Genomic DNA, 25621 nt, shown 5'->3' with positions numbered 1-25621 from the left:
CAGCACAGTAAGCAAATCCATGTATTCATTCAGCTTATTTGATCACAACTTCTTAATTCCTACATTGTATTTTTCTGGCTAAATGGTGAAGGAACACCCATACCAGAGTAATGAAAATAAGACTTTCTTTAGTAACATTTTTGACCAGCATCTTTGAAGCTTATTAGTGTCACTCTTGGATACATTTTGCTGCATTGTTTTTTATTGCAGTGCCCTTATAACAAACAAAAACAGCCAAGATCTGTTATTGGTCCTTCTGTTGCTTTCAGAAATAGCAAATCTTGGTTCTTACTTGAACTACCATCTCATTAACACCAGTTGTTTCACCTTGAACCAATTTAATTTGAAATGCATGAAACAACTCCTATTTATACTAAAAATTTCACCCTCTGACTCAGCACCACATTGTTATTTCACAATGTCAAGGATGCCTCCAAGTTGTGGCTTAAGTAGTAGCCAGACTCTGAAGTGTTCAGGGTTGAGGTCAGTTCAAAATCATAAAGTCTAGTCTTTTCATCCCAACTTGTATCTTGCATGTTACAGTATATAGCCAGTCTCAGCCATCAGTGCTTTTTCCTTCCATCTATTTTTTACAAACATCCTAAGAACTCATCTACCCAGATGTACATATATAACCTAAAAGTATATATTCATTTGAATGACAATCCCATTGTACAAAACATGTTGCTAACTCCTCTTTTGAAATTGCTTTCAAAAATAATTTGCCAGCTCTATAAGAAAGATGGGTTCCTTAATTCATAGTCACCAGACACCCTTCCTTGGTGATGACCTTTTGAACCTCCCCTGCTACCCTCTTTCCTCTCAGTTTTATTTTACCCCCAGGTTAAAAGAAAGGTTTAGAACTCTAGAATAGAGAAGGGAACAGACTGAGACAAGCAGCCTGTGGGACCCTTTTACAGAACCCATTATGGGGAAATAAACTTACTGCTGTACATTTATCTGAAGGCTATCTGCCAACTACAGGAACTGAAGCTGCCATCATGGTGTGACTGGCTTAGGGTTGTGAATGTAAATCATTAAATTTCAAGTGGCTACACACAGATTCTAAGTTCCTTGAAGACTTTCAAAGAATATTCCTGCATACACATAAAAACGTAAACACTCTTCCTGTCTACGTGGCTTTTTGAAAACAACTTCTGCATGTACCATTGTACATCTCTAACCTATTTAATGTCTTAAAACATTTTTATATGAAAAGGTTATTTAATTCCTAGGAAGGAAGGCCTTATGCAAATCTAATAAAAAGCAAATAAAAACCATTTTTAAAGGCCCAATTGCTAGAATTCCAAGTGAGAATAAATTGTGTGTTTTATGCTTGCTAATTAAGTGATATAGTTTGTCTTACAGGGGCAGCACAATGTGCTTCTATCCCCTGGATAGGCACAGATTTGAGCCTGTCCAAGCCCTTGTGGAAGCCAGTTCAGAAGGAAGAATGCCCTCAGATCTTCTGTGTGGAGGTAGACAGTTACCCTGCTTTTATCCTTAGAGGTCATATGACCAAATAACCTTCATATAGCCTCAAGCTCCCTCATAAATTAAACCCTCCAGAACCTCAGTTGCCATAGCCTCCACTCTTAAATTTACTCCAATTTCTCAATGCTGCATTGGTGTGCGGTATGGCCTGATGCCCCCAGAATTCTAGCCAAACATTAAGTAACTGTGAGTGCCCTTCCTTGCAGTGTTGAAGAGCTCACCTTTAAAAGCACCCAGGTTCCCAGGAACTTAAAATTGATTGCTGTTGGGGGTGGGGAGCAGGCAGTGGGGGACGAGGCACCTTAGACAAGTAATGACTCAAATCTGAGGTCATTCTAACCTTGTAACCATAGATTGCCTTGGTTTGTTTCTGTTCCCCCAGAGTCATATGTGTTGACCTGAAGGTTATATGTTCAGTCAATCCTGTTATGCAAGGCATTCTGTGTATCTCAAGGGAGTCACCAAAATTTCTGGGAGCATATCTCTCCATGCACCTCCTGTCCTAGAAGTAGTGGACAGTTAACATCTGTGCAAAACAAACCCATGTTCTCAATTACCCATGTGCAAGGTAGTTTAACTGAAACATGGCACTTAGAGCAACTGGCCAGATGTTCTCACCTCAAAAAAGGATGCTTTTACCCTTCCAGCTATCAGAACTAGCTCAGGTGAAATGATATTGAAAAACCACCATAGTTAGGCCATAGAGGAATGCACAGGGCTGGGTATCACTCATAATCTACTTTAATATGTCTGGAGGCCAATTGTATGGTGCTGTAATAAATGTAAAAAAGCTGCTATTCCTATCTCAAGCTCCAAGATAGAAATCTAGACACTGCTTTTTTTATGATACATCTTGATCAAAGGATTGTCTTTTAAACTCCATTGAAAGTTAGTTATTGTCTCAAACATACTTTGAAGCATATCTTTTCAGTCATGTAAGAAAAACTTCCTGAGATAGAAGGAATAAGCTAAAATTTAATAATTATGTGGTAAGCAATAAGAAGAAAGAAATATACCAATGTTAAAAATTATAAGATAAGCAGTAAAAAAAGCAAATGAAAGTTAGGGAGAAGCAAAGCTATAAAGGAAAACTAAGTAAATCAGACGAGTCTAGGAAACAGATGGTGTGCAATAAAGCAATTGACAAACACAACATTGGAGACAATCATATAAATACTGAGTTGTTCAAGGTGGACTGATTGCAGAGAGAGAATGCAAGTTTGAGTAAGTTGATTTTAGTGTAGAGGGCAGAGGAGCCAGTGAAGAGATTTTTTAATAATAAATGCTCAGCCAAAGCTGGAGCCAACCGATTTATGGCTTTCACAACTTAAAATGGAGAAAAATGTTCCAGGATCCTGGTTTAAAATGAGGATCCCTTTGCCCCACCTGAAGATAGTCTAATTCAATTCTGTAAAATGGCGCCAAGGAGATGGGTGGTTTTAAAGATGTCCAGGTGATCCCGCATTTTGAACTCAAACATAAGGGGTCCTCAGACCTCACTTTGAGAAAATACTGCCAGCAAAGCAAAGCTAATCTTACAGATTCTAGCAGCAGCAGCTTATTAGGAAGGGACAGAGGTTGTTTGTAGGTAAGGAATATGTTATGTTAACCCAACCAGGCAACATCAAAGACCTATATAGAATTACGGCTGCACAGTCAGAGAGGGTGTTAGATGCTGCAGGGAATCATGGGGCAAGACTGAGCAGACTTCCCAAGCTTGTTTCCTGGATTTATATCAGCCTTTGCTGCTAAAATATGCCCCCACTCCAACTGAGGCCAAAAAAAATTCTTATAGAAACCTCTGAAAATAAATAAGCCTGATAATTCTGGATTATCCTTAATTAGAGGGAGGCTCTGGTATGCACCGAGCTTTGGAGGGTCATCCTGCATTTGTTGCTAGTGATCTGTCACTGTTCCATGTGCATATTATTCATCACTTTCACCTCTGATCTTTCCCCTCCTCTGTGCATTGCCCTCTGCAAGGCCCCTGTATTTAGGATGAAGAATAAAAGAAATCCCCTCACACCACTCCTGCTAGTAGATGTCTCGGCCCTTCCAGTGAGAATGAAGATGGGAGAAAATCTCTTTCTTTCTTTCTTTCCTTCATTCCTTGCTGGCTCCTTGTTGCCAGGACCCTGCCTCTTCCGGGAGATCCAGCCTGTTCCCCATCAAGGAGTGGTACTCAGAGCAGAGCCAACAGCCTTTAAGCAGCTCCAGTGTCCCTCCTAGGCCCAAGGATGATAGCAGTGAGGAACGAGAGGCGGGGACCAAGGGAGTGAGGAAGGCTGGGAAAAACAGCAGAATAAAAGCCAGGTGGGACAGCAAGGGAGGAAACAAGCAGGAAAAGACTGTAGCCATCCCCTCTTCTAAGGCAGACAGGCCTGCAACCATCACTCTGCCTCTTGCAGACTCTGTACTAGGACTATGCCTGTGCACAAACCATCACACCTCCTTCAACCCACACTAAAAGGCTTTTCCTCTTCTTTCAGCACCAATACAGGGCCTCCCTCATGGGTTCCCCTCAGAGCATGGCATTTTGCCTCTGTACTAGGGCTCACCTGAATCAGAGTGAGTTGCCTCCAGGGCTATATCTCTATTAGAGAGCCTAGAACTGTCATATTCATCCTGACACCCTCCATATGGCAACCCCTTGCATGGACTAGATGGGCAATAAACATTTATTGAATTCAAAGTTGTCATTCTTTTATCTCTGGATCCAATTCCTTAAGTTAAGCTTTGTATTAATAAGTCCCTCAGGATTCTCTCCCCAGTATAGGGAAATTGAAATGGACTTAAAATAAGCCCCATCTCAATTAATGTAACAGAATTAGTACACAAATTCTGTCCAGAAACGAGTATGGCCTCTGAGGTCAGATCTGAGTCTGCAATTCAACGCTGTCCCTTATCCCCAGATAACAGGAGAAGTGTGCCTCTTCTCTAAGCCTCCATTGCCTCATCTGTAAATTAAGGATAATAAATAATAAATTAAGGATAATAAATTAAGGGTAATACTCCTTTTCATAAGATCATTATGAGCATTACATGAAAAAATGATATGAAAGCGCCTGATACATGTAAATGCTCAATAAATGTTTGTTTTTCCCATTCCTTTTATTTTCGATTAAACTAATTTGGGTGTATTTTTTTATTTTCCTTTTCTCTGAGTTTTAAAATAACATTTCTAGCATGAAAAAAAAAAAGCTAGTATCTATTGATTCAGTAATAACAACTTCACAAGTGTTATTTTAAAGTTTAAAAATGGTAAGGCCATGAAGCTTTCCATGCCTCACCCTGCCCATGTTGCTTTTGTTTAATTTTAAATTGTTTACTAGTGATCATCTTAGATTTTTTAAAAATTTAAAAATTTAAAAATTTTAAAAAGCTATGCATTAGAGGTATTCAGTCTAGTTTTATTTGTATTTAATTTGCAAGGAAACTTATATGTGTAAATATGAAAAGTAGCCCTCAGTACACGTATAGTCACTGACTATTTGTATATATCCTTGTAAAATTATCTTGCCATTGTGATATTTGGTAATGGATTTCAAGGACTTCTCTTTGCTCTAAATGGGAATATTTACTGATCAAGAGCATGCTGTTGCATTGTCCCCTGCCATAACCCGAGGAAACAGCACCTTTTCACCTTTGAAACTGGCTTTTCCATATTACTCATGCCAGTCTTTTCTCACTAATTTTATGATTATAATGAGGCAGTGGTGCACTAGTTAGCACAGATGACCTTCTAATTGAAAGACTGTAAATTCAATCTCCTTCACCAGGCATCGACAGAAATTTAAATAAATATAGCTTCTCAGGCCCTTGTGATGGGCTGGCCTAGTGACCAGAGGCTAGAGGAGCCCAAGTCATCTATCACGAGGACAGCCGGCAACTTCTCAGTATTACCTACGGAAGTCGTTTGGAGCAGGTTGCCCTCGCAAAGCAAAGGGAGATGAGGGACTCTGCCCTGGCTTTGCTTCAAGCACCATGCCTTGCTTTTCTGTAACGTAAGCCAAATTGTTTTTGTGTGTGTGTGTGTGTGTCAAAAAGCTTCCTAAAACAGGAGTCTGAACACAAAAGGAGGTTCCATTCTCAGACTGCTCTTAAGCAGACAAAAAAAGCCTTATCTACGTGGCCACTCCTGGCCACTGTCGTTTATAGATTTAGATGAAGTAAGCTATCCAGGGCTGGGTTGACATCCTCCTCTTGTTTGCTATATTCACCCCTATTTTTCACCCCTGTAACCCTGGACACCAATCCAATTCAGGTTTCCAGAATGAACTGCCCTGAGGATCAAGATGGGTGTGGAAAGCTATTTAGTGGTCAGTCTGGGAAGGAATTCATGGAACTGTAATGCTGCCAACATTTGTACCAGATCATTGAGTACTTGCCCTTGGTATATCTTTGACCTTCCATTTCAGCTTTAATGTTGTTATTTGTGTGTTTTTGTCTCTATTTGTGAGCCACCTTGAATCTCTTTTGGAAATAAGTCACATATAATTTTTTAACTAACTAGCTGGTTTAAAATATGTCACTGGACCTTGATGACAACTATCTAAAAATGACCCTCATATTGCTGACAATGCCTAAAAGCTGGTTATTGGGTTGTCAGCATGGTGCATCTTTATTCTGAATATATCACACAAACAATGGAAATTTCCCATTGCCTTTAAAGTTTTGCATTCAGTATATTTGGTTGTTAGACAAATAGAGCAAGCTTTGCCGACTTCATTTTCATTCTTGGCAGCATGTTTTTATCATAAGGCAGATAGTCATTAATTTACAGAATCAACGCTGGGAACAGCTTTTGTGATCTCATATTAAATTTTCCCCTGAATCCGCCCCTTGGCAAAAATTACTCACATCGTTAAAAAATATTTAATTAGGCTGTAGTTTATACCCAGCTCACTGGGGAAATGTTGGAATTAATATGATTTGCATGAATTCTGTTTCTCTTTTTCTGTCAGAGATTAGTTTTGAATTCAGTTCAGAGGGTCGTTGACACCGCCAAGGACTCACAATCGTGAAGGTCAAATAGGTAGCAAATACTTCCCCTGGGTAGTTTCCCTGAAAAGACAGCTCAAAATTGCTTTTAATTATGGGTTACCTGAAAGGCCACTTGCTGTTTTTATTTTCCTACTGATCCCTGAAACACTGCATGATTGGAAGTTTTAGGTAAACCATTATATTCCAACTAAAACAGCCCAGCTATTTTGTAGCAATAAGTGTGCGTAGCTGTGTGGTACCGGATTAATTTTCCCAGGAACCCCCCAATTTCTGTTAGTTGTTCACAAAGGAGAAGAGTCTCTGCACCTTGTACTGGGATATAGAAATGCTGGGTAAAAATAGTATTTTAAGAGAGCCAGCCAGTAAGTAAATTCTCTTACCTAGGAATGCATCTGCTTACTTAATTATCTGTCACAAGATAAGGTACAATGTTTAGTTATGCATCTCCTTGTTTATTCTTCCATGGGTTAGGAGAAGAGGAAAAAAAAAACCTTAGGGAATCTACATCCTATGTTGCTATTTTTGAAAAGAAAATTTAATGGAATATTTAATTAATAATCGAATCAATCAATTAATCTCAGTTATGTAAGTGTTTAAATCTAAGTCTTTTCCACAGCTATATCACCAAAAGAAGTGAAATGACTGCCCACTGTGTATCAGGATAATAAGAAACCATTAAAGAAACAAAGAAAAATTGAAATTGTATTAATTCTGCTATACTGGCACTGAATTTGTCAGTGTTAACATCGTCTTTGCATTTTACTCAAATTTCAGTTTACCCGCTGGGACCACCAGGTATACCTTTTATGTTACAACCTTTTCTAATGGGGAAAAAAAAAGCGATGGTTAGGTTTTCAAAATTTCCAAACATTCGAGTTTTATAGCTCTTAAGACACATTCCAAATAAAAAAAGGGCATTTAAACTTTAAAAAATTACCCGTCATTATTGTTGAATTTTATTTTAAGTTTAGAAAATATAAACCATCTGCTTTCAAAATGTGTGCAGACCACTGGCTGCTGACTAGCCAACTGTTGATGAATAAATATTTATATCTCAAATGATTTAGATGGGGCTTCTATCAGCACTGGAAAGATGAGAGTCAATTTGACCCTCATTTTTTAGAAGTCATGAGTCAGGTCACTCACAGGGAATGGATGCCAGGTGTATCCATTGCAATAACAGTGTTATTTGATGACGGCGCTAGTGGAGCTCACCGCATGTTGTAGATCATTCCAAAATGTTCTAAGTTGGAAGAAACTTAAGGGAGGAAGACTAGAATTTCTGAGTACATATGCTGGGCACTACAGTAGGTAATTTACTCACACAATTTTATTTAATCCCCCAAACATGCTCAAGGTAGACGCAACTACCTCTACTTTAGAGATGAAGCAGATAAAACTCAGAGAGGCTGATAGACCATTTTACTAATTTAACCTTTCTTTTCCATGAGTATACTGACCGAAGAAGGGAAAATAGCCCATATAGTCATAACTGTTAGTTAGTCACAAAGATGACGCTGGAACCCTGCTCTCCTGGCTACCTTATGCAGCCTTTCAACTTACCTCAGATAGTGTTTGAATCTTCCCAAGTACACCCTGAGATCAGCTTATGCTTAAAAAAAAAGCACAGTTTTTTCCCTATACCTGTTAGTTAATTTTGCTTTCTTTTTTTCTAAAACAGCAAATTGACTCTTGCTTTCCCCAGATAATTCTGAGTATATGTGTAGCTTTGTGAAATCTTTTACACAACAGGGTAGGTGTATACCCAGTACATTATTCAGCTAGGTGTTAGAAGGGAATTAATGTAAACACTTAAGAGCACATTTTCAATTTTCATGTCTGAACATACAGAAGCCAAAATATATGACTGAAAGAACTGAAAGAGAGATGGGAAAGGGCAAATGGATGAGAGAAAGATCTGTTTTTATATTATAGAAATTGTACAAATACCAGGAGAATTAGGGACATTAGCTCAGCTTTCCAAAAGAATGCCCCTTACTCGGGAAACCAAAACACCCTTTTCCATTTAGTTTTTTGTTGTTACTGCTGTTGTTCGCTTTTGCTTTTTCCTATTTAACCCTCCTCGTGTCTCTCCAAGGTAACAAGTTCTAATATTTCATTCCATGGTCTCAGAAAACTACAAAATTGGAGAAAAGCCATGCAATTTGCAACAAGTTTTCTATTTGAGACCAAACCACATGTTCTGAGCAGGAGTAAATACGGGAACAGCTCCTGAGAATCAGTCTAAATACATGCTGGGGCCGCCAGTTTTCTCACTTGGTAGTTCTGCCTCAACTGCATTCCCAGGTGGCCCCCTTACCCTGTTCATGCTGTTGTGCTAATGAGGCAAGATATAAGCTGAGTATCAAATTCCCACTGTTTAATCAGACTGTTATCATGATTAGACCTAATTGAAGAGGATTGTGGTTGAGATATATTGAGAACTTCAAGTTAACACTATGGGAATTTCTAAAATGATTGACAAATGAGAGTATTGTGCAAACTCTGTGCCATGTATTGGTTTCTCTTATCAATCCTGATTCTGGGCAAAAGAGTACCTGTAGATAGCAATAATGATGGTGGCATTATTAACATTATTAGCATAACAGGCACTATTTACCTGTTATATACTAAGCACATAACTCATCTCAGTGACTTCTCTCAACAACCCTAAGAGGAAGAAGTAAAAACTCCCATTTTATATCTGAGGAAACAGAGGCTTTCAAAGGTTAAATCACCTCCTCAGTGTCACTCATGTAGAAACTGGCAAGGCTGGGGCTCAAAGCTTGGCCTTTCCTACTCCAAAGCCTATGTTCCCCCATCAGAGTCACAGTGTCTCAAACGATGAAGACCACTGAGAAGCTACTGTTTGCTAACTCTGATTTTGCCACCGATGCAGCTGTGAGATTGTGGCAGGCCCCCTAAGTTCTGGATCTCAGGTCTTCAGTCTGACCGAGGCCAACGATCCTGGGTTCCAAGGGGGACAGAGACAACATACCAGAAAGTGTTTTGAGAGCATCAGTTTAATCACATCAACAGATATTTAGTGAGCACAATATTAGGTGTCTTGGGAACTATAAAGATGAACAGGATGTCATCCCCAACACCCAGAAGCCCTCATTCTAGAACAGGGTTTGAAAAAAGTACACATAAATAGCTAAGTAGAAGAGTGTTAAGTTCCTCATGTTCCTGGAGCAAGTCATTTCCATTTTCTCTGCAAGTATGACATTTTAAGACTGGAGAGAAAAGAAGGTGAAATTAGTTAGGGAAATTATTCCTCCAGCACACATCAAATTTCTTAAGGAAGTTGGGGAGAGAAAGAAGCAAAGGAGGAATCAGTGCATGTTTCATCTGTCTCTACACTTCGTCAGTCCCAGTTCCAGGTGACTTAACATAATTCTGGCTGCTATTGATTGGCAAGAAGAGTCCACAGATTTATTTTTCATATAAAATTGTCCAAATACACAAGCATTAATTATGCACATTATGTGCAAAGATACTAGTGTTACCCTTGTCAGCAGGTTAGTGGCGCATCTCAATAAGTGGGTAGCATCTTGTTGCAGATAAGGGATGTCAACTGACTTCAGGAAGTGATAGAAACGCTGATCTTTCCAACCAAATATTGTCTCTTGTTCCAAATTTTGCCTCTGATCCTAAATCTTAGGTATGAATTTTCTGGAATGGCTACCACAACTCCTTCCCCAGTGTCTCAACCTCAAAGAATGGCAAGCCTTTAAGGCTTCCACTCTTATATTGATAGGCATTGTACAAATTAAGGGGGATTTTTTAATGTACTTACAGCATTTTATAATGTATTTTCTAGTTAATTTCCTATTGTCATCATTGGAAGCAGTGAATGTCTCTTCAAGGTAGCAAGTTGAAAACTGGAGAGATAATAAAGGGATGGTGACATATCTACCCTCATTCCAAGAATCAGTGGTGAAGATGGGGAGGAGCAGGTAAAGGAAAATAGACGTTTTTGCTACCCAGGTAAACTTATAAGCTAGTCATTTGTATTCTGCCTTTTAACTTTAATAGTATCACCTTAACTTGGTTGTCTTCCCATTTCTATCCTTTTCTTCTAAATCCAAAACTTTTATTCCATATACCCCTGAGGTATGGCAGCAAGTCAAGTTGTGTTTCTCATACTACTTTTATTTCAAGTTAACACTTATGGAAAGATCAAAAACAAATAAAACATACCAATGTAGAGCTGCTCTAGTTAGAAAGTGATATTAGAGTACCTCAGATGTATCCAAAGACCCCATAGGTGGGCCCAGAGAATTTGCAAATTCCCAGAAACTATTTGTAATGTCAGGGAGGGTTTGGGGATGGAGGTCATAGTTTTCATCAGTCTCAAATCTGATCCTAAATTCCGGAGATCATGTTTGTTGGTGCAAGCATAGGCCCCTGTTAATATAATGAATGCATCAGCAGAATGGATAAGCCACCACTTGATTCTGGAACCTCAAACACCACACCCTTCTGAATTAGCTCATTTCTCAGTAAAATTGTAATACTATGTACTCATTCACACACTCATCCATTCATCTGATGATTGTATATGGAACACCTGCTATGTACCAGAGGCTGTAGCAGTGAATTAAGCAGATATGGCTTCTCCTCTTAGGAACTTTACAGTTCAGTGAATATTCAGTTACACTCGTTGATCACTCACTATTTGCCAGAGACTTTATTTGGCAATTTGGATGCATTCTCTCATTTAATTTTGATAACGGGAAGGTAGGTACCATTATTACCTTTATAGTGGAAGAAACAGTAAAAAAAACTTGCCCAAGGTGGGGAGGGGAAATGCTTTCAATCCCAGGCCGTCCATGTGTAGAGGCTGCCTTCATACCAGTACTCTCTACCAAGAGCATGTAAAAGTAAATAGTAGAAAACCCCTGGAACAGGGCTCCCATTGGTGTATTCCATTAGCCATGAAACTGGTCCTGGCTGTCCCAAATACTAAGTAAATGTCTCTAGTCCAAGAAACATACCTTGTCTGTCTAGCTATCCTGGGATGTTCGTTTTTAACTGTTCAGCAGAAAAGGCAGGAACTCATCAGTCCTCTAATAGTGACTTCATTTCTAAATGATGCAATTAAAGCGAGAAAAAGAGACTTAATAGTAATTGCGGACAGTCACCCAAAGCCATTAGATAGTATGGGACTGCTGGCTGTAAATTCAACTAATAGGTTACCAGGAAACGTACCTTCAACTAGCTCTATTTCATCTAAGGAAGAAAAAAAATTAGCATTAGAGTCATAACGACTCATTAGTGACTTGACATTGGGATTATCTGGCTTTGTTTTGTGTCTTTGCTTATGTAAGACTGTTGAGGTAATAGAGTAGATGCTGAGAAAAACAAAGGGATGGCCAATGGTAGAAACAAGAAAACTCACAAGAATAAAGGAACTAAGTGGATTTTATTAAACGGAAAAGCCCTGAGCTTTTCACACAGACACTGGAGTTCACCCCAGCACCCCACTCCCGCACCCCACTCTACCCCCAGGGCAGCTCTCCTGCAGTTCAGAGAGGAATTGGATCATTCCATGTGGAAGAAATAGATCAGATTAAATAAGGATATGCAAAAGTACAAGAGGGATAGACTTTCTGGTCTGGAACTAAAGAGGAAAAATTTTAAAGGAAAAATAAATACCTAGTACTAATAAGAATGGATGCACTTTGCCCATTACTTGAGTGATGCCAAGTGGGTGAGTTAAGAAAACAGGGCTGTATTCTCTGACCTCCTGTCTGATCAGGGTTGTCCCTAATCCCACACTTAAAGAGAATGGGTATGAATTTAACACTCTCTAATAGATAAGTCTTCTAGGCCCAAGCAGTCTCCATCAGCTCATTCTCCAGCTTTTATTTGTGAATTTATTCCTTTTTTTTTTTTTAATTTCTCTCCCCTCTGCCCAGTTGTCTGCTCTCTGTATCCATTCACTGTATGTTCTTCTGTGACCGTTTCTATCCTTATCAGCGGCACGGGAATCTGTGTTTCTTTTTGCTGCATCATCTTGCTGTGTCAGCTCTCCGTGTGTGCGGTGCCATTCCTGGGCAGGCTGCACTTTTTTCTCACTGGGCGGCTCTCCTTACAGGGCGCACTTCTTGCATGTGGGGCTCCCCTACACGGGGGACACCCCTGCGTGGCCTGGCACTCCTTGCACACATCGGCGTTGTGCATAGGCCAGCTCCACACAGGTTAAGGTGACCCAGTGTTTGAACTGCGGACCTCCCATGTAGTAGGCAGATGCCCTATCCACTGGGCCAAGTGCACTTCCCTGTGAACTTATTTCTAAACATTAAAACTGTTGCCTTGAGATGCCCACATCCTTTTATGGATGAGGAAAGGTGCAGTTGAGTCTTCATAAAAGTTGCCCATGAAATCCTTGAGTCACCCTTGTTTTTATTTTGTTTTGTATTTTTATAGTCCTCTTAGTATGGACAGTATGAAATTTTCCATTTACAAAAGGGTTTAATCATCAGTAAATATTTTGAATCAGATTAAAACATAAATACTTTAAGAACTATGTATTTATTCTGTCCTGCTGGGTGCAGTCATTTTATCTTTATTCTAAAGGGCAAAGCAAAGGTACTCTAATGAATTCCTTGCAACAGGCAGGTAAGTTCATAGTTAATAGTGATAAATGTTTATCTTAAAAGATCCTGGATTCTTCCTCAAAATTTGCCCCCTTCTCCCTGACTATCAAAAATGGGAACTCATCTATGAGACTATTTTATTTGTCTGTGTTTTCTGGGCAGCACATTTACAAACTCATGAGGGCAATCAGTATAAGCAAAACCAGGTCATCCAAGAGTCCTTAATTATATGCCTAAGAATGCATATGTATTTGTGTGTATACTTGTGTTTCTTCAGTGTTCTCCCACTTTTTAACTGACATGTGCTAAGAGATTTGGAAAGTGGTAAAATCAAGAGTGTAACAGGCAAATGCACAATGAGTTGTTAAACGTGATGGCAAAATAAAAAAAATTAAAAAGCTTCAGTCACTATGATCAGTAAAAGAAGAAAAAAGACAGCCAGCAAACTGTCTATCATGTGATGAAATTTGACAGTAGGGATTATGGCTTTGATGGACCAGAACAGCTAATAGAAGAAGCTGACATTTTTGAAACCCTGCTAATTAAGGGTTCCTTCCTTAATATTAAAATAAAGTCTTTGTCTGGGTTTTATGGTTGGAGAATCAGGTGTTTTCATTAATATATGCCAGTCAGTCTTAATAAGCTTGGAGGGCAGAGGAAGTTATTATTGAGTGACCTTCTACAAAATAAGCATGTTGCTAAGGGCTCTAACCCTGCCCTGTTCAGACTGATGAATCTCATTTCCAATGCAAAAGCTTCACAAGAAATCCAAGTATTCTCTGTGCAATCACAGAAAATAATCCTTGTGTCTCTTGTAATGTCCAGAATTGCCACTTACTACACTACTACTGTACAATGAATATTACAATACATATTATTTTTCTAGCACAATTGTCTACATTTCTGAATTGCCGAGAATAGAAAAACTTATTGTGAAGACACTTGTATTGAAAAGTCAGCTCATTTTAATACTTTTCAAATAGTCATCTACTCCGTTCATGAATTATAATGCTCAGAATACATCTGACAATACTGGCTTTGAAAAGGAGATATGTCTATATTATTACATATTCATTTTCAAATAGATTTCAAACAGATTTTAAACCATTCATTGAAATTCATTGAAATGATAAATTCACAGTTGGATTTTGATTGACTCTTAATCCAATTTTACTTTTGATAAGTTTTCACCCCTCTCTTCCCACCTACTCCCAACCTTTCTCAACCAAAGTATATATATTTTTTTTACTCTTCCATTGCATTTTGAAGGAAAACTGATGAGTTATGGTAAATCCTGAAGGTTTTGATAACTACATGTGAAACTTGTGAGATGGATTGGTAAATTTAGTTAAAATCAGTAACGCACAACATTGCAAGTAATTTGCTGGCTAATTTCCAATGTACCAGTGGTTCTCTTATGGCAGCAGTGTGTATGGTAGCTGGCTGTTGGTTTAGAATCTGGAACAAAACTTAGAAAGAGTCTTTCAGTTACTGAGCCTTATCACCATCTTCAGATAACACAGAAATGTGGGAATAGCCAGGTATTTCTTGTTGGGATACTAGTCAAACACTTTGAATCAATGAATATTAGCCAGCTGTTCCTTATCTTGAGCTCTTTTGCCTGTTTTGGGAGGAGAAGTTGGATAACCCTACTATTGAAAGACTCATGGTCAGGTAGAGAGACAATAAACTTACTAAAGTCTCTTTGGAAAAGGAAGGAGCTAGATTAAAAATTGCAAAGTAAAACAGAAGGTACATAGGTTTTATGATCCTCCATTGGGGAAAACCCCACCAATCATTAACAGCCCTTTTGACTGTATCAGATACAGGAACAAATGAAATGAGAATCTTAGATCCAGGGTTTACATAAGAGGGACAAGAAGTTAGTTCAAAGTGTGACAATTATTCAGCCTAGGACTACACGAGACAGTTGTCTTTGAGGTACAGTCCTGCAAAGAAAAACAAGATATGACATTTCCTATGATTAATTGGAGCAGTTCTTCAGTTTTTTAAGGCGGGGGAAGGGGGAGTTGTTAATGAACACTGCATTGATGCATCTCCTTAAGGTCAAAATCAATCACTTAGTGTTTATTGAGCCTCTAACTTCTGCTTCCCCAATATCCTAGGCTTAACCCAACAACAATGTAGCACACCACCCCTGCCTTTATAAGCTCAAGGGTACTGACGACCCCACTGTGTCTTGAAGTCCTCCCATGTTTCCTCAAAGTCACCTCTCTTTTTCATTCTGTTCTCTGCATGGTGCCAGCATGGAAGTTGCTGTCCCAGACCACTTTTCAGTTCATGACCTCCCCTGTACTCATTCATGCCAGTGCTATCCAAAGTGTGGGTGGTGGACTAGCATTATCATCAGCTGCCTGGAGCTTTTTAAAAATGCAGACTCCCAGGCCCTATCCCAGAGCTATGGAGCCAGAATCTCTGGAACCTATGAATCTGCTTTTTAAAGAAATCTCCACAGGATCTTGAGAAATTTGAGAGTACTGATACATACCACTAATATGGCAAATTAATCATGTACTATATTGTGCTATTATTTATAATTGCCATATTATTTAATATTGCATGTGCTTGTCTTATTTCCCCAAAGAGGACTGGAAGCTCCTTGAGAGCAAGTGCTGAGTTCAATGCTTCTTTTAATCCCTGTAATCCCAAATACAGTATTTTGTAGAAAACAGATGACAAATAAGTATTTGATTGACTCATTGATTCAATCTAGAGGTTTATTCCTTTTCTTCTAAAGACATTGCTCAAACTCCATTGTGTTTCATTCTCTTGCACTTTGACCCTGTATTATGATCTTCATATCATTCTCATACTTCATGTTCCTCCACTCTAGGAATTCTTTAGTTCTAAAGCAGCACTGTCCAATAGATATATATTGTAAGCCACGTAATTTAAATTTTTCTGATAACCAAATTTTAAAAAGTAAAAAGAAACATGAAATTAATTTCATATTATATTTTATCTAATCCAAAATATTATTTAACATGTAATCATTATTTAAAAAACTTAGTAATATACTTTTTCATTCTTCTAATTTCTCTACTGTCTTTGAAATCCATTGTAGTTGACATAGCATATTCCAATTCAGACTAGCCACACTTAAGTACTCAGTAGCCTCCTGTGTCTATAGTACTAGACATAGTATGAATAAACAAGGGGTGCCTGAAGCCTTGAAATAAAATGCCAAATGATATATGTGTGATTAGAGCATTTTTCTGGTAAGACACAATATAGAATTCTCAAACGGGTTTCCTTTAACACTCGCCACCTCCCCCTAGGTATCTTTAAGAAACATAGCACTGCTTTTAGCCTCTGGAATGACTCATTTATTTTGATCCATTTTCTCTACTTGCCAGTTCTATTTACATTCCCTATTCTAACAAGACTAACTCACAGTCTGTTATTAAGCAGTTGTGAATCTAACTTGTTCCTTTAAAATAGCACCTAGAAAGTGCTCAAGGTATTGACTTGCTTCGTAGAAAATAACCTCGAACACTACCTCAGTTGGTAGTCACAACAGCCAAAATAAAATATCAATATAGTAGGTCTTTTTCTTATTGTAATTCACTAAAAACAAATTACACATTATGAACATGGTGCCCACATGCTTTCAGGAAGTTCCCACAATGTGCTTAACCGTATTAAAGGAAAGGTTCTAGAAGGATCCGTAATTGATCATTACGCAATTTTATTCCTCTTTATTCTTCCCATTGGATTATTAACCCCAGATTAATATCTTGACATGCACTTACCACCCACTTTCTACAATGGCTGAAGTGCACATTTTCTGACTTTCTTGAATGAGATTTTTCGAGACCCCTCACTGGGACATGGAAGAAGGGAGTCAGTTGTTTGAAATGTAGCATTGATATAATGCTCCAATCTGAGAAACGAAACATCAGTTGAGCAAGAGCCTCCTTTTATTTTGCTTTTTCTTACTTATCTCCGTTAAACATTTCTGGTTTTGCTATTCTTTGTTTTTCTTTCAACAGCATTAAACATTGTGACTTAGCACTTGGTGAGGACAGATGTAGCTGGCCTTCCATCATAGAGCAGGCCATTGAAAATCAATCAAGAAAGATTAATGATTTATTATTTATGTGCATTTTATTATATATTATCTGTGTGCACTAAGCATAACCAGTTTTAGTCATATAAACCATATTATTTAACTGTGACTAGAATAAAATAAGTCACCCTGAATAACCTTCAAAAAATCAAATGGAAAAGTCAGCCCCATGAATGTTACCTTTTTCCTTATTCAGTTATCTTTCTTCTAAAAAAGGACCGTCAAAACAAGGGCTGTTTGGAATCAGGGTAACACTTAAATTTCAAGCTTAACTTACAAGTATTTTCTACTTTTTCTTGTTTGCATGACAAAGGGAAAAGGACAGAATTCACTTTGAAAATAACAAAAACAATTAAACAAAAATTAAGATATAAATTCTGAAGTCTGGCTATGCAGAACATGCTTCTCCCTGTATATCCAGATTTAAATGACAGATAGTGAACCATGTAAAAATTGAGGATAATGGATTAAGTATGCCAATATTAAGTATTTATGTTGATTGGTCTCCTCAGAACCAAGGTAATGAAGAAACTTTGAAAGTAACATCATTATTCATTTGATCTTCAGAGAAGGGACATTGACTTCAGTTACTTTTAAGATTGTTAATGCTTCTTTCTTGGCATCATTTCACTTTTTACTTTGTTTTACTATGATGTAACCTACAAATGTATCCTTTTTTTTTCCTTTCTAGCACCATGATAAATACTAAAAAGTTGGCCTTTCCTGCCCTTGAGACACTTTAAAACTTCAAAACTAGAGGAACCTTGTAAAACAAGGTTTTAAAATTTCTTGATTTAGTCATGTACACAGATCCCTGGGCTCATTCCTATGATGTAATGTCCTCTCAATATTGAGGCAGTATGTGGGTTCTTTTAACCATTTTCTTTTTTTTTTTAATGAGGTACCAGGAATTGAACCCAGACCTTGTACATGCAAAGCAGGTGCTCAACCACTGAGCCGCATCGACTCCCTTGAGTTGGTTTTTTTCATTTGTTTGTTTGCTTGTTGTTTGGGGTTTTTTTGTTTCTTTTTAGGAGGAACCAGAGCTGAACTCAGGACTTTTGTGGAAAGCAGGCTCTCAACTGCTTGAGCCACATCCTCTCCCAACACTGTCTCTTAATGAAAAGAAAAGGATATCAAAAATATCAAAACTATTGTAAAATCAATGCTTCCATAATGTGGGGTGATGGAGAAATACCTAAACCATGGTTACAAGAAGAAAAAAAAAAGAAATTCAGCATACATTTTATTTCTTGAACATAAAAATAAGGGAGAAAGCTCAAAAGGTTCTTGCATCTGTTTACTACACAGACTGTTTTCTGAGAGCATTTAAATTTTACTCAGTGATATTTAGTGGGAATCCGAGTCTCTGGAATGAACACCTAACACTTCTGACTTTTTCACAGTGAGTATTGATTATTGCTTGATCAATTCAACCACTGAGAATGATATTAGTCATAAAGGTAGGCACATCGTTCCAAGTAACTCTGCCCAAGTCTGAATCAGTATCTGCAATTAGTTCTTTATTTCCCTCTTTCCTTCTAGTTTTCCAATAGCCTGCCTCTTCCTGTCTGAGAACTAGGAAATCCGCTGGAATTATGGCACTTCTTTTTTTTTTTTTTTTTTTTTTTTAATTTATTTATTTATTTATTTATTTTCCCCCCCTCCCCTGGTTGTCTGTTCTTGGTGTCTATTTGCTGCGTCTTGTTTCTTTGTCCGCTTCTGTTGTTGTCAGACGGCTCAGCAGCACGGGAAGTGTGGGCGGCGCCATTCCTGGGCAGGCTGCTCTTTCTTTTCACGCTGGGCGGCTCTCCTTACGGGGCGCACTCCTTGCGCGTGGGGCTCCCTTACGCGGGGGACACCCTTGCGTGGCACGGCACTCCTTGCACGCATCAGCGCTGCACATGGCCAGCTCCACACGGGTCAAGGAGGCCCGGGGTTTGAACCCCGGACCTCCCATATGGTAGACGGACGCCCTAACCACTGGGCCAAAGTCTGTTTCCCGATATGGCACTTCTTAATCAAAGTTCAGGACCAGTTATGCAGTATTCTCTTCGGATGTTGTTAGTTGCAAAGCCTCAAGTTGGGCACTCCAGGGGTTGTAGAAAAGTATACAAAAAATAAATAAATAAAAATTTAAAAAGCACTTGGCCTCACTGATTCTCATAGGAGTAGAAATGTTTATTTCTGAGGATAAAATAAGTGCATAATGTGGTATCCTTTAGCTCAAATTCTTCTAAGGAAAAGCTCTGTTAACATATCTTTAAGAAGAGAGTGGATTCGTTTTCTGATTTGATGAGATTGGAAGAATTTTTCATTCTTCCTCATCATTTTGATATAGAACCTTTCTTCTTCTTCTACTAACTTATACACATATTTCTGTAACAGACCCAATGCTTTTATGCGTTTTTTTTTTTCAGATAAGTCAGCAAATACATAGAATGAGACAGAGCAGTAAAGAACATCAAGTTTCTGTCAAAACACTTCATAAATATTCAAGAGCGTTCTGCAATATATAGGAAGTTATGAAGATGGCATTAAGATACCAGTAAACCCAAAGAAAACCAATACTAATCAAGCTATCACATCTTATATTTTATTCTTTTATCACTTTATTATCCTTCAATAATATAAATGTGACCCCCCCCCAAAAAAAAAAAAACACGAAAAACTACAAATCCTACCTTGCCATGGTGAAATAGAATTTCAGTCTTATCCTAGGTCACAGTTTTCTAACCAGGATGCCAAGGTCTGTACCAACAGATCTGAAAGCCTTATCTGGGAACTAGGTTACCAAGCCACTTGCCACCAACATAATCCTCTCTTAGGTGCACCCCTATCGAAATATTGCTGGCATCTCCCTTGGGAACGGGTCTGGTTGCAAGAGGACCCCTATGAAAGTGTTTAACTCAGAGCATCTTCAGTCCTCTCAGTAATTGCAGTACTCTCAAGAAATTTTAAAAACCAACGTCTTACAAAAGATTTATAAAATTCTACCTTAAATGGTCAGCTGTGAATGGCCCTTTTAATGTGGTAAAATAAACTTCGTATTATTCCTAAGACTGAAATATGTTTAGAGAGAAATATATTTTTAACAGATATTTTCATCTTTCTTTAGAAAAGTGTCCTCTTAAGTCTTCCCAATATGGAGATGACTTACACTGTTGCTGCCTGTTTCCTAATTTGTACCAAACCCTTTCAATCAAAGGAGCACTGCATTAAATGAGTTGCACTGTTAGTACATTGCTGTAGTTAAAAAGTATTGCTCACCCCAGGGATCCAAGCAAGGGCTATTGACATGCTTGCTTGATGTATGAAAAGACAAATTAGTCCCCCATCCTATCTACCAGCAGGGTACAATGACCTGACATGGAAAAGCCAACTCAAACCACTGTATAATATATTTACATTTTTCCCCAGGAAGCTTCAGAGATACCAAATCATCTGTGTCTAGTTTGCAAATTACATGCAAGCTAACAGAATGTGAAGTAAATTTGAAGAAGGCTGTGTGGTTTACCTTGACTACAGGCTATTTGGGAAGGCACTGATGCCCATAGTTTATCCTGGAAGACTCTATGGGAATGTAGGGTGGGGAGAGATAAGGAGATAAGAAATTTAAGAAATTTTTTCTGTAGAGTCATCATGGGAGTAAAGTTAGACTGAGTGGACAAGGTTGAAAACAGTCATGCTTACTTTATCCTTTTTGTGCCAGAGAAATGATTCAAAGTCCCATGGGTTTGTTTTCTAGATTTAATTAACAGAACATGGTTTTTACTACCAATAAAGTAATGAAGAGGTTCTCACATTTGCCTTAGAATGCAATTTGCATGAATGAGAAAAACACACTACTAGGGAAAAAAGCTATACCTTTCCATTATGTAGATCATAATTAAGAATTGAAGATAGAACCAATAACCAATGAAAAGTGAAATTTCTATAAATTTCTGCGTGATTTGAAGGGATAGTTAAGAAAAATCATTTTTTATGGAACTATGTTAGAATTCAGATAATGAGAACATGGGGGTATGGAAGTTAGAAACCAACCAACTAAACTCAGTATTGTCCAAGACTGGAAAACCACCTGCTCTGAAAGATGGCCACTTTCCTCTAAAAGATTTCCCCAATAACTTGCCCTTTTCTGGCATTTATATAATTCTATCTTAAGTTAAGATCAATTGTGGTCCACAGAAAGTATAGGACTTAATGCATATGGCAAGTACTTGGAAATGGATATATTATGGGTGCTACATTGGAAACTCATTTACAGAGTAAATAATGCTATAATATTAATACCCTAAATATTAACAATAAAAAAGAACCTACCTACTCTTGTCAGAATCAAGCACAAATAAAGCAATTTTTTTCAGGCTTATACACCTATTTATTAAATTACTCAACCCACACACACTTATGATAGACCTACGGTATATAAGACACTAGGCTTAGTTCTCAGAGGGCAAAAGTTTTGGAAGAGATGGTAACTGAACATTAAAAGTACCTAATTAACTATAGCAATACTGGTTTAGAGCTCTATTTATTTTTCCCACTTGAAGCTAACATGAAGTAACGTCTGCTCATCAAATAAAGCATTTCCAGTCTTGGTTTCTGTAGTCTATTTTGATGCACAGAATTTGGTGACAGGAAATATGAGTTCTAGTCTGTCTTACCTACTCAGTCTTCATGTTTAAAAGAGAGAGAAACACAAAGGTTTAGTGAGAAAAGCAGTGGACTGAGGTTAGTCACTTGGGCTTACAGCCCTACTTCTACCACTGAACAGTTAGGTAAATGATTTCACACTTAGGTTGTGACTCCAAAGAGTTTGTGCTTTCCCCTACAGTACATATATGAAAATTATATTAGTGTTTAATTTTCAGTGCCAACCTCACCATCCAGTATTACACTTTGAGGTATCTTGACCAGGGATCCCATGAGCCCACTGGTGAAGAAAGCCCTCCCCGTGCCATACTGTGCTGTGGTGCTTTGTGACTCAGTCTTGCTCTAGATGTGTGGTACTTGGGATGTTATTTTACAGAAAGGAATTACCTGTGCGTCCAAGCAAATTAGGTTGTGGAGATAGTGACCTACTCATCCTCTCCATAAGCCTGGCTTACATGAATATTCAGTGACTAGCATCTCTAAAAAATCTATTATATCTCCCACTTGTGTGGTCATCTTAGCACAATCTGTGGTGTGTGTGCCAAAAGGCACATTGCGGTATTAAGTAAAAAAAAAAAAAAAAAGTACAAGAAAAATGACAGAAATAGTTTATTAAAGTACTGCAATTGGACTCCATGCAAAATGAGAGTGACTTCTTCATATTCACTAATCCCCAAACAAAATAACCATCAAGAAATATTAAAATACACATTTTATTAGTTTCATTTAATTTCTTAATTGCTCAAAGTCAGTTTACCCACTTATTGCTGTGTGAAATGCTTAGAGGCAAGGCACACATTAAAAGGATTATTTACATGTAATCCCTCCCTCCCAGAGGATAGGAACTGATCATTTATGAATCCTGATTTACGCTCTGTAACAATACCAAATGGAGGAAATAGTTATTGTAAAATGATAGTCAGTAGTCGGGTAATACAGAAGGACGGTGTAATTTAATAGCAAAACGTAAGTAGCTCATTTTCCATAAAAGTTATGCAAGCCTTTTTCAGGAACAGCTATTAACTAAACTGAATACAGCCTCCCATTTTTCTGACTATGCTTCTGTTTAATTGATAGATGTTGAAGATGTGTAGCATGTTAAGATTTTAATAAAATGGTGCCTGGGAGGAGGTGTGATCATTTTAGCAGCACTTGGGGTTCTGGGGATAATAATCAATATGGGTATTACATGCTCTGTGACAGTTCACCCACCGCCAGAATGCCTCCTTGGCAGAAAGAAGAGTGTGGGCACTTGGGTGGAACTTGGAGGGATGCTGGCAAGAGCATAGGAAAGGGAAATGAGGTAGGAAGGGGTTCTAGGTAAATATTCACCAAGCAGCTTGTAAAAACATGACACTCTTGCAGCAGCCAGGGTGCAACATAGCTGGCCTGAGACCATTAAACTCCTGGGGACCAGGAAACCCGTTAGTGCCCTGGGAAAAAGCTTTCCTTGTCCTGATGCTGACACATCTCTTACTGTACCTATAGTATCTGTAACCCATATACATTACTTTAGAAGCATTATTGCTGTTCTTGAAATGAGGTAAGAGTTGTAGCATCAGAAGAGTACAGGGGTAAGACCAATCCTTACTACTTATGCCCCCCCAGACCCGTCTGGGGTCCTGCCTGACAGCACCGAAATGGGCAGTGCCTCCATTTCAAGCTGACACTTTTCTGACATTGATGTTCATTCTCTACCTTAAGAGTCAGCCTAATACAAAGAATACACAAAATAAAACATTTTTTGAAAAGCCCTCAAGGAGGTTTGTACCATCTATTTTATTAGATTGAAGGCAAAACAAGCTGATACCAGCAGAAAAAAAAATGGTTGCTTCAGACCCCAGTTGACCTTTTTTGCATGGAAAATTCTCCCTGTGATTACAGAGCTAATGAGTAATATTTAATGAAAACATTATGCCTTTGCCAATGATCATAAGCAGCAATTCTTACATTTAAATTTACATAAAAATAAGCTGATAAGTATAAGAATGCATATTGGAAATCTGTATACTTTAAAGACAATTCTCTGCTGATATCCCTGGCTGTTTCTATGCAAAGCCCAAACTTCTCAATAAGAAAACTGTAGAATTCAGTCAATCATTCGCTTGACACCAAACATGCAAGTATTTGATGATGCGCGGCTAAAACAGCTGAATGCGAGGCAGTCTTGTGCACATTTCACAGAATGCTTTGGCTTTATGCGAACAACAGTATATGAGAAGAAACAGGCTAAACGATTGCTAAATAAATACGTGTGCGGTGGGGTGGAGGGGATTGTATCCTTTCAAGTCCAAGAATCTGTATGTAGTTGAGGAGGAAACTAAGAAGCAGAATTTTTTCTGGGGCCAGAATACATTTCCTTTTCTGCTTAGAATGTGAGCCAGAATCTAGTGGTGCTAGATTTGAAAATGGAAAAGCCTGTGACACCTTTCTTTCCTACCCTTTCTCTTCCCCCTCTAGGTGGAGCTGACAGGAAGCAGTGTCTTTGACTATGTCCACCCGGGGGACCACGTGGAGATGGCAGAGCAGCTGGGCATGAAGCTCCCGCCTGGGCGGGGTCTCCTCTCACAGGGCACTGCTGAGGATGGAGCCAGCTCAGCATCTTCCTCCTCTCAGTCGGAAACCCCAGAGCCAGGTGGGAATTGCGATCCCAAACTGTGGGTTGCTGGGCAGGCTCTTTGCTAACTGATTGCGCTCAAGTTGCCAGCTGAAGAAACTATAAATAGGTCTAGCGGTGTTTAACAATTCCATGCAGTTTTCAGGCCCATGCAGTAATTAAATAAGGAAGAAATTTGAAAACAGACGTTTTAATAAAAGTAATCCAGAGATCTAATTTCAGCTGAACAATACATGTTAGAAGGTACAAGTTCCTTTAGTTTCTCCTTCAAATTCCTGGAGGGAAAAGGTTCAGATTTGGAACGCCCTCTTCCTTGTATTGTTACAATGGCTAAATATAATGCATTTACTTATTATTCAGCTAAATCTATGACAGAAGCTTTTTGAATATTAGCTTGTGGACGATTATATGTATAGGGGACTGGCAGCAATCCTGGGCTTTTTTTTTTTTTTAAGCATCAGAAGGTACTTGAAAGATGTGAACAGATAAATTCAGGCTAAAAAGAAAACAGAAATGGCTACATTTTAAACTGCCTTTCCACCCTTAGTATTTAATTAGATCAATTGTATAGAGGAATGAACAGAGGTGACATTCCTCATTGGGATTCCTTCCAGGACTCTTATAGACTTTGCATTCAGAATGTTCCCATTTTCATTGTGTTGTACTGATGATAATTTAAGTATTAGGGGAAAATCCATTTATAAATTAAACAAAATGACTTGATATCCATCAGTCCCCTAGTTCATCAAGCTGTTCAAACACGGGGAAGATTGGCTGGTCGGCCTGGGTCTTCCGAGAGCGCTGGTAATTAGATCTGCGAAGGATTTATTCTTTGCTGATTGGGGCTTTAAATTAATTGAAGTTCCACATTTGTGGTTTTGTCCTTTTTGTACTTTTTTAGAGGAGATATTTCATATTCTTGTGTGGTGGAGTGCTTGGCCAAGCAGCAGTGGTTTAAATGTTAATTTTTCTCATGAGAAGTTTAAGATTTTTAATGAATCAAGGCCTGATTTGAAGTGCAAAGTTTTATTTGCTTACTTGGGAAATTATTTTTGCACTCTCTAAAGATGTTTGTACTTTACTTGATCTGCTGTTTTAAAACAGTCGCAACACAAAAGCATTTTATTAGAAAGAAAAGGAGAAAACATTTATTAA

The 25621-nt window shown here is 38.3% G+C and overlaps 1 protein-coding gene across 12 annotated transcripts in view; it reads left to right on the top strand.

Annotated features, from left to right (window-relative positions):
• NPAS3 (neuronal PAS domain protein 3) overlaps positions 1 to 25621 on the top strand; it is a 908953-nt gene that overhangs the window by 748423 nt on the left and 134909 nt on the right. For all 12 annotated transcript variants that reach the window (XM_058293563.2, XM_058293564.2, XM_058293562.2 and 9 more), the window contains one exon: positions 24310 to 24484. In XM_058293563.2, coding sequence (XP_058149546.1) covers positions 24310 to 24484 — 175 coding nt within the window. The remainder of the gene's footprint in view (positions 1 to 24309; positions 24485 to 25621) is intronic.

The sequence above is a fragment of the Dasypus novemcinctus genome, chromosome 3 (genome assembly GCF_030445035.2).
Source record: "Dasypus novemcinctus isolate mDasNov1 chromosome 3, mDasNov1.1.hap2, whole genome shotgun sequence".
Lineage (NCBI taxonomy): Eukaryota > Metazoa > Chordata > Mammalia > Cingulata > Dasypodidae > Dasypus > Dasypus novemcinctus.
Note: the sequence above shows the minus strand (reverse complement) of the source record. Positions and strands in the feature narration are given on the sequence as shown.